The sequence below is a fragment of the Dipodomys merriami genome, unplaced genomic scaffold, assembly GCF_024711535.1.
Source record: "Dipodomys merriami isolate MVZ:Mamm:240054 unplaced genomic scaffold, mDipMer1.0.p SCAF_201, whole genome shotgun sequence".
NCBI classification, from domain to species: domain Eukaryota; kingdom Metazoa; phylum Chordata; class Mammalia; order Rodentia; family Heteromyidae; genus Dipodomys; species Dipodomys merriami.
In genome coordinates, this window is record NW_027203394.1 from 2,167,113 (window position 1) to 2,177,347 (window position 10,235).

The window sequence follows — 10,235 nt, forward strand, 5'->3', positions numbered from 1 at the left end:
ATTTTATTGGTATTTTGAAGATACAAACATAAGCTCTTCCCAATTTATACAGTTACTGGACATTTGATCTAAAGTGGGAAAGCCAGAGTGTAAATTGGGAAATGTAAAGAGTAAAAGTAATACTTCCATATTAAAAGGAATATAATCAGGATCTTGATTTGAGACTACTAAGAAAATTAACAGTATTTGTAAAATAATATACTCTGTTTTATGAAAGGGGAAGCAAAATGAAATTAATATAAATATACAATGATAGCAATGAATTCTTTTAAAATGCTTTTAATTTTCTTCATTTCCCCCCAAATGAACAATATATGTTTGCACCATTTTTTTCAACATTTTATTCACTCTTAAAAAAGTGGTAACAGCCCAAATCCAAAAAGAACTAGAAAATATTAGAGTAAGTTACATGTCCTGTAAAAGCCATGCTTCCTTCCAGTGGGATCTGCAGTCTTTTAAGATTGTGGAAAAATACTGCCTTTTGTGTGTAAAACTGATAAAAGGAGTTAAAAAAATGACTTTAATAATGACTCTAGTAATGTTGGCAAACATATCCAGTAAACAACACATTCAGAACTCTAAGATCAATACGAAAGTACAAAGGTGCTAAACAAAAAGTATATAATACTCTTAAAGTATTAAATATTATGAAAATGAAATTACAAAAATCAGAGTTAGTGATTTACTTACAGAAATTTCTGAAACTGGGTTCTTCCTGGTGGTAAGGTTTAGCCTGTGTTTGACACTAACTCTGAGCAGAAGTGTCATTTCTTTTCTGTGGTGACCAGTGTTGGCAACAGTTTCACTTGGTGACATATTTACACCGAATTAATGTAGGATGCAGGCTGGACGCATTCCAGTTTTTCTTTTTAAATATGGCCAAGTATTTGTAAAGAGCTTCCTTGGGGATCTTAACTTCAAACTTTTTCTGAATTTAACACATTCTATAATACCTCCTTGCTTCAGTTTTGTGGCTAAGTTAGACCAGTTAAATGTATGTAAATATGTCAGATAAAATGTTTAGATAAAAGAATAAGAGATGTTGGCCTAGGGGCTGGGCAGATGGCTCAGTGTTAGAGTGCTTGCCTTGCATGCCTGAGGCCCTGGGTTCGATTCCACAGCACCACATAAGCAAAAAAGAAAAAAGCCGGAGGTGTTGCTGTGGCTCAAGTGGTAGAGCGCTAGCCTTGTGCTGAAGAGCTGAGGGACAGCACCCAGACCCAGAGTTCAGGCCCCACTTCCGGACCCAAAAAAAAAAGAAAAAAAAAAAAGGATGTTGGCCCAGATGTGTAGAAACTGGAATACTTGGGTATTATTGGCAGCGTTTGTAAAATGGTGCAGAAATTATTTTTTAAAAACTATAGAAATCCCTGATAAAGTTAAAAATAATTGAAATTAAATGAAATTAATGAAGTTGCAAGGATGAATTACATCTGTACCCACACATACCTGTGGGTGTCAACAGGCATGTACAAAATACTTATGTCTTAAGCAAAGAAACAGTTCCAAGAAAAGTTTCTATGCAAAGGGTATCAGTAAAGTATTTGGAAAGAGTAACTGCATAATAACAGAAATCAGGAGTTAATTTTTATAAGCAGTGTAATAAACGTTTTGGGCTGGGAAGTTGGCTCAGTGGTAGAGCGCTTGCCTTGAGCTGAGGAGCTGAGGGACAGCGCCCAGGCCCAGAGTTCAATCCCCACAACTGGAAAATATTAAAATTAAAATAAGTGTCAATCTTCATTTTTCCAAGTAGGTATCCATTCACTGAAGAGATTGTTCTCTGTCCTTCCCTCCCTCTCCTCTTCCTTCCTCTCTCCCTCCCCCCTCTCTGATTCTCTCTCTCTCTCTCTCTCTCTCTCTCTCTCTCTCTCTCTCTCTCTCTCTCTCCCCCCCCCCCTCTCTCTCCCCCTCTCTCTACACATACTCGATCCCTTCCAAATGTTAATTATAGATGCGTGGTCTCATCTTTGATTACTCACAATGTTCTGTTTGTCCATGTGTCAGAGCTGTGTGTTGTCGATGCACATGCTTTTTTAAATTAATATTAACTTTTTTATTGTAAAAATGTTGTACAGAGAGATCATAGTTACCTGAGCAAGGTAATGCGTACCTCCCTGTGAGCCTTGCCTCCTCCTGTGTTCCCCCACCATCAATGCCCTCCACGCCTCCCCGACTCCTCCCACCCGACAGTGCAAAGTTCATCTTCAATGCCGTGTCCTGCACATCTGTGGTCACAGTGGGTCAGCCTGCATCCCCATGTAACGTTCCACAAGTCCCTTCCCCTAACACCTCGACCTTGAATTTCTCAGACTCAGAACTAAGGAATGATGTTGAAGTACGACATTCTCTTCAATTTTTAGAAGGCTTTAAACTATTAAGTGTATCAGTACTTTACATCTTAAATAGAATTTAATGGCCATTTCATTAGATCCTGTTCTTTTCTTTGACTAAAGACTTTCTATTGTTAACTCAATTAGAGTTTTGTTCTGATATTCCATTTCTTCATTATTCAGTCTTGGTAGATTGCAAATTTCTAGCAATTAATTGACTTTTTTCTACATCATCTAAAGTATTGGCATGTCATTATTCATGATAATTTCTTACTCTTGGAATTTCAGTGGTATCAGTTACAACATTACAACATTACTTTCTAATTTATTTTTTCATGTATTTTATTTTTATTGTTATTGTAGAGTTGATTTACAGTTACACAACTCAGGTAATGAGTACGATTATTTTTGAACCATGTCTCCCTTCCCTCACCTTCTGCCAGTTTTTCTCTCCTGTCCTCATCCACATAAAATATAAATATAGCATTATACATTAATATGCTATGTAAACATGCTTTGTACATGTTGGGCGCATAGACAGTGTATAATGAAATGTGACAATTACTGCTTTTATAGATTTTATTGTTAATAGTGTCTTATGATCTATAAACACAATAGTTATGTTCACTGAGAGATTATTTCCTATGGCAAGAATTTAAGCATGGTTTCAGAGTATATTTTCATAATGAAAAAGATACAACACATATATCTGTGGGCACTCTTAGCTTACAGAAATTAAGTCATGTCTGAGGCTTAGTTTGCAGGTTGAATGTGTGGTTAAACTGTAGCATGCAGAGCATTTTCTGATCACCAGACATCTAACAAGTATTACTTGAAATAGCATGCTTATTGATCAGTTTTTTCATGGCGTTTTTAATCTCTTTATTTCTCAGTGTATAAATGGCTGGATTCAAAAGAGGTGTAATTGCTGTATAAGACACACCAAGAAACTTGTCCACCCAAGTGATGCTGACTGGCCACAGATAGATGAAGATGCAAGGTCCGAAGAACAGAACCACCACTATAATGTGGGAGGTACAGGTAGAGAGGGCCTTTGAGGCAGCATCTTGAGAACGAAGGAGAACAGTCAATAGGATGTGAGTGTAGGAGATCATCACGAGAATGAAGCAAGTTGTTGCTAAAACACCACTGTCAGCATTTATCAGTATTCCCAAAGTGGCTGTATCCATGCAGGCTAGTTTCAGGACTAAAGGGATGTCACAGAAAAAGCTATCCACCATTCTGGGTCCACAGAAGGGTAGCCCCCAAATCATGATCAGTTGACTCGTGGCATGCACAAACCCAATGATCCATCCTGTCACAACTAACCAGATGCACCTTTGCCTGTCCATGATGCTGGAGTAACGGAGCGGCTTGCAGATGGCCACGTAACGGTCATAGGCCATGGTCACAAGAAGCACCATCTCAGCCCCTCCAAAGAAATGCACACCCAGGATCTGGCTCATGCAGCCCCCGAAGGAAATGGTCTTGTTCTCCTGCAGGAGGTCTGTGGTCAGCTTAGGCGTGGTTACTGAGGAGAGGCAGAAGTCAACAAAGGAGAGGTTAGCTAACAGGAAGTACATGGGCGAGTGGAGATGGTGGTCAGCGATGATCAGCAGCACCACAAAGAGATTTCCCACCACAGTCAGCAGGTAGAGTGTAGCAAATGGCACAAAGAGGAAGATCTGCAGCTCCTCGGAGTCACAGAGTCCCTGAAAAATAAACTCAGACACCACCGACTGGTTTGCGTCCGCCATTTCTCACACTGTGTTCTAATGGGACAGAAAGAGAAAGCAATGAACTGAGAAACCAAGGTTAGAAACAAGACCTTAATAATTATGCTGTGATAAGCATGTAATAATAAACTAAATTATTAGTATTTTACTAAACCAGGAATAATATTTCTTGAATTTTGATATGTATAATATCGTACATACACCAAGATATCTAACCATAATAGGACAAAACCCTCAGTTATCAGAAGTATAGATGTGTAAAAATGAATATTTTAATAATAATTTTTATTATCAGTAGTAAATGTTTCTCATAAGTTTCCTGAGCCTTGAATGTATGTTTTTGTGGTATGATCAAGTATTTATCAGACATAAATCTATTGCTAGGTGAATCTGCTTGCATAGACTGAATTAACTGAAATCTATTACAAACTGGTTATTTACCTCAAGATGGACTGGAGATGGACATTTTTTTGGGGGGTCCGGTCATGGGGCCTGAACTCTGGGCCTGGGCACTATCCCTCAGCTCTTCAGCTCAAGGCTAGCGCTCTACCACTTGAGCCACAGCGCCACTTCTGGCTTTTTTCTTTTTGCTTATGCGTAGCTGAGGATTTGAACCCAGGGCCTCATGCATGCAAGGCAAGCACTCTACCACTGAGCCACCATTCCAGCCCTGGAGATGGACATTTAATGTTCTGAAGATCCTACATATGCTAACTTGACATTGCTAGTATCACACACTGTTTCTCATTGCACTCTGCCTCTTCCCATGCAGTGTAATTACCAGATCAGATATACCTTGGCTTGAGCAATGCAGCATGCCTTTTTCTTAACTAACAGGTAGTGGAGATTTCTTTTTAGAGGCTAGCTTGAAATGTGTGTGTGTGTGTGTGTGTGTGTGTGTGTGTGTGTGTGTGTGTGTGTGTGTGTTGTGTGTGTGTGTGTGTCTTTATGTCTTTGTTTCTTTGTGTGTGTGAGAGAGAGACAGAGTCAGAGACAGAAACAGAGAAAGACAGAGAACTATTTTTTGTTCTAATTTATATTATCTCCCTCCTGAGAAGTAATGCAAATTCTATATTCACTAAATTAGTCTTCCGTATTACTTAAGTTCTTGTCATGGAAGTCTCCATATTTTACAAGCCACAAATCAAATACCCTTTTGCTTCCTCTTTCTTCCTTCTGTCTTTGTTTGTTCTGCTTTTCTTCCTTCCTTTTTTTTTCTCTTTCTTCACTTTCCCTATTTTTCCTTTACCATTTTAGACTAGAAATTAAAGGCATACAAATTTTGATTACCAAGCAGATATTGCAAGCCAGTTCTGTTTTAAGCATGTGGAAATGATTTTACTCTAACTCCCACATTTTATTGGTATTTTGAAGATACAAACATAAGCTCTTCCCAATTTATACAGTTACTGGACATTTGATCTAAAGTGGGAAAGCCAGAGTGTAAATTGGGAGATGTAAAGAGTAAAAGTAATACTTCCATATTAAAAGGAATATAATCAGGATCTTGATTTGAGACTACTAAGAAAATTAACAGTTGTTTTAAAATAATATACTCTGTTTTATGAAAGGGGAAGCAAAATGAAATTAATATAAATATACAATGATAGCAATGAATTAATTCTTTTAAAATGCTTTTAATTTTGTTCATTTTCTCCCAAATGAACAATATATGTTTGCACCATTTTTTTCGACATTTTATTCACTCTTTTTTTTAAATTTAATTTTATTTTATTTGTGAACATACTGTACAGAGAAGTTACAATTACATGGGCAGGATAATGCGTACATTTCTTACCTAGCATTGCAGCCTCCTTATTCACTCTTAAAAAATTGGTAACAGCCCAAATCCAAAAAGAACTAGAAAATATTAGAGTAAGTTACATGTCCTGTAAAAACCATGCTTCCCTCCAGTGGGATCTGCAGTCTTATAAGATTGTGGAAAAATACTGCCTTTTGTGTGTAAAACTGATAAAAGGAGTTAAAAAAATGACTTTAATAATGACTCTAGTAATGTTGGCAAACATATCCAGTAAACAACACATTCAGAACTCTAAGATCAATACGAAAGTACAAAGGTGCTAAACAAAAAGTATATAATAGTCTTAAAGTATTAAATATTATGAAAATGAAATTACAAAAATCAGAGTTAGTGATTTACTTACAGAAATATCTGAAACTGGGTTCTTCCTGGTGGTAAGGTTTAGCCTGTGTTTGACACTAACTCTGAGCAGAAGTGTCATTTCTTTTCTGTGGTGACCAGTGTTGGCAACAGTGTCACTTGGTGACATATTTACACCGAATTAATGTAGGATGCAGGCTGGACGCATTCCAGTTTTTCTTTCTAAATATGGCCAAGTATTTGTAAAGAGCCTCCTTGGGGATCTTAACTTCAAACTTTTTCTGAATTTAACACATTCTATAATACCTCCTTGCTTCAGTTTTGTGGCTAAGTTAGACCAGTTAAGTGTATGTAAATATGTCAGATAAAATGTTTAGATAAAAGAATAAGAGATGTTGGTCTAGATGTGTAGAAACTGGAATACTTGGGTATTATTGTCAGCATTTGTAAAATGGTGCAGAAATTATTTTTAAAAAACTATAGAAATCCCTCATAAAGTTAAAAATAATTGAAATTAAATGAAATTAAAGAAGTTGCAAGGATGAATTATATCTGTACCCACACATACCTGTGGGTGTCAACAGGCATGTACAAAATACTCATGTGTTAGCAAAGACACAGTTCCAAGAAAAGTTACTATGCAAAGGGTATCAGTAAAGTATTTGGAAAGAGTAACTGCATAATAACAGAAATCAGGAGTTAATTTTTATAAGCATGTAATGAAAGTTTTGGGCTGGGAAGTTGGCTCAGTGGTAGAGTGCTTGCCTTGCATGCATGAGGCCCTGGGTTTGAGTCCTCAGCACCACATAAACAGAAGAAGCTGGAAGTGGTGCTGTGGCTCAAGTGGTAGAGGGCTAACCTTGAGCTGAAGAGCTGAGGGACAGCGCCCAGGCCAAGAGTTCAAGCCCCACAACTGGAAAAAATAAAAATAAAATAAAAAGTGTCAAACTTCATTTTTCCAAGTAGGTATCCATTCATCCATTCACTGAAGAGATTATTCTCTCTCCCTCCATCTCTCTCTCTGTCTCTGTCTCTGTCTCTATGTATATGTGTGTGTGTGTGTGTGTTTGTGTGTGTGTATATATATTTGATCCCTTCCAAATGTTAATTATAGGTGCTTGGATTCATCTTTGATTACTCAAAATGTTCTGTTTGTCCATGTGTCAGATTTTTCTGGTCAATTCTACATTGTTATGTATGAATACTTTTGATCTAAATATGATTTTAAATTGAGAAGATGAAGCCAGCATTTGTGTTCTTCTTAATGTTCTGTATCTGTCCTAAGGTTTCTTTGTAATATTTTTTCTACATTGTAGAAAATTGTAGTCTTTTGTACATGAGTAAAATTTGACAGTAGAATGTTTCATCTGTAGATTGCTTTGCATAGCACAAGCATTCACGTGATATTGATTCCTGAAAATTATGAACATGGAATACCTTTATTTATGCTGTCTTCAATTTTATGGCTTCACCTTAGTTTCCAGTGCATAATTCTTTTAGTTTTTGTTTTAATTTATCGCAAGATAAATGGGATAAATAAATAATTATCCCAAGATAAATAAAGGGATGGCCACAGGCCTGCAGCCCTATGGCCTCAACGCACCTTTGCTCAGCCTCTGCCTCCTGAGTATGTGAGACAGCTGATGGTTCCTTTCTCAAAAAAGTTACACTAGTAGCACAGTACAGATTTTATCCCTTCGGTCTAACCCTTATATCTTAGTAGTATCTTTGCTTGAGTTATATTTAAGTACCTACAAATTTACACATCGATCATAGCAGTGATACATGCCCATAAATTGGTAAATGGATAAAAATGGTGATATACTGCTAAGCTCTGGAAGTAAGGAAATTCTACCATTCGTGCAACACAGATTGAAGGGGAAATGACCATGTTAAATAAAATGACCATGTCATGTGTTGCTGTGATCTAAAACCATAAAAATTGACAATAGAATGGTGGTTACCAAAGACCTAAGAGAGAAGGAGCGAGAAAATTTAGGGCACCATTGTATAGTAAGATGAGAATACATAGGGAAAGTGTGCGGTGTGTTTTCAAAACATAGAACTCAGAATTTTGAATGTATTTACTATAGTGAAATTATAAATGTGTTGAAGGCATATATATGTATAAGTTGATTTACATGTACATGCACCAATTGTAGCCCATAGATGTATTATTTTTGTCTCATGTATCAGTTAAAGTAATATAATAAAATTAAAATATTTTATTAGCATGGATATCATAAAAATGAGATAATATTTAAAAGGGAGAGATTTAAAACTGACCTACAATAGGCATAATAACAAAAGAAAAATGGAAACTAAGGATTCTGAGGAAAATGCAAGTAAAAAAAAAGTATCTGTGAGTCACCTGCTTAGTATTATCCTGTTTAAATTCTTTGAATGATTTCACTCTTTTATAAATGTTCACAATCCACAGGTAGGTTATCTTTTCCTGCCTAATTTTCTACTGTCAAGTATCATAATGTACTCTAATATTCTTCAAGTACTAGAAAAACCTTTTTGTTTGTTTCCTTTCTTGTTTATATGACACTACTGAACACAGGTGTGCAGGCTTTTGTCTGTGAAGGCTGCTTCTTGTCTCTAGGTTGAATTAGTACATCATTCTCAAGGACAATCATTTCCCTGCAATAGTAGGGTTCTTTCTACAGGTGTTGAGCAGAAAGCTGCTGACAGCTTCCAAGCTATCCTACCTGTTATTCTTGCTGTGTAGGAAAAAATACAGAATCGTATTGACAAATTCTATCTCATAGTAAGTGCCCAATAACTGTTTGTAAATGCACAGAAATACAGATATGATGAGATGGAAGATATGAAAATAATAACTTCTTAGTACATAATGTCTTGTCCTGTTTGGATCTGGCTAGTATGCCAAACCTCTTTGTCAATAAGAAAAAGCAAACTGTTTAAACTCTAGCCAGATGAATTAATCCTTCAGCAGCTGCTTGTCACCAAATCTTAAGTCAAGACATTGATCCAGGGAGTTTAAGAGAGAATCATGAAAATGATCATTTCAATCTAGAGTTAGTATACCTTTATTATATTTTGATGAATGACAATACTTGATAAGGAAGACTTCATCTGGTACAATTGCCACAGAAGAGCACATCGCGTTCAGATAGTAAGTGTGCAGGTCTGTGGAAACCCCCTCTGCTAGAGAGCCTGCCCTCAGCGTCCACTTTCCAGTCCTCAGCTCTGAGAGGGGATGCAGTGTGTTAGCTGCTCATCTGGGCACTGGGGTGACACCCTCCCGGGGCTCAATGCCCAAGAAAGCCCCGCTCTACTGCTTATGAAGGACTCATCTTTCTACTCATCTGTGAATCTAGTCACTCCAGAGAACCTGCCAGATATCATATCCTAAGGTACCTTTCATTGCTGTTAAACGTTATATTACTTGCTCCTTGCGCCTAGTGGTACTGCCAATTCTCATTAAATGAAGCAGGAGCTGAAAACTACAATAGTAGTACCAGCAGCAGCAATTGTAGATGCAATTTGCAAGGGACTAGCAATCACACGTTGATAATTCTTCATCGTTATCAATAAACTATTTTCATTCATATTGTAAATATCTCCATCCTTAGCTTGTAGATTCTTTTCCGTGTACTTCTACTGGTATTTACACTTTTCTATGCACTTTCTTATTTTGTAAGTTATCCTAGTTAATACTCCGTAGTTAATACTACCAAGTATTTCTACATTTGAAAATTGCTTTCCAATATAAAAAGTGGTTAAAAATCAAACAAGATTATTAGTATCCAGCTATTTCTGTGAAGGTGTATGTGCAGGTTTCTCCAGTCATTCTTTGTTAGTACTCATTTCTGATTTTAAAGACATATTTCCTGTCTATTTTGTATCTCCCTGTACTAAGTAGTGCAATTTCAAGAACTGGCTAGTTAAGTCATGGTTACATCCCTTATGAATTTTGCATTTCAGGAATTCACACAAATAGTAAATAATGATATAAAGGATGAACTTTAGTTGTTGAATTCAAGATTACTGAGAAAAATAATGTCAACTTGAATTTAT

The 10,235-nt window shown here is 36.6% G+C and overlaps 1 protein-coding gene across 1 annotated transcript; it reads right to left on the bottom strand.

Moving 5' to 3' along the window:
* Nucleotides 1-2,929: 2,929 nt before the first annotated feature.
* LOC138833150 (olfactory receptor 4K14-like) lies at nucleotides 2,930-6,295 on the bottom strand. Its single transcript, XM_070031488.1, has 2 exons — nucleotides 6,232-6,295; nucleotides 2,930-4,102 (listed from the first exon to the last, which is right to left on the bottom strand). The coding sequence occupies exon 2, from the start codon at nucleotides 4,085-4,087 to the stop codon at nucleotides 3,149-3,151; it is 939 nt and encodes a 312-aa protein (XP_069887589.1). The 5' UTR covers nucleotides 4,088-4,102; nucleotides 6,232-6,295; the 3' UTR covers nucleotides 2,930-3,148.
* Nucleotides 6,296-10,235: the final 3,940 nt, after the last annotated feature.

Excerpts from the sequence above, each read along its gene's own strand:
- LOC138833150 (XM_070031488.1), bottom strand. The coding sequence starts at position 4,087 with ATGGCGGACGCAAACCAGTCGGTGGTGTCTGAGTTTATTTTTCAGGGA.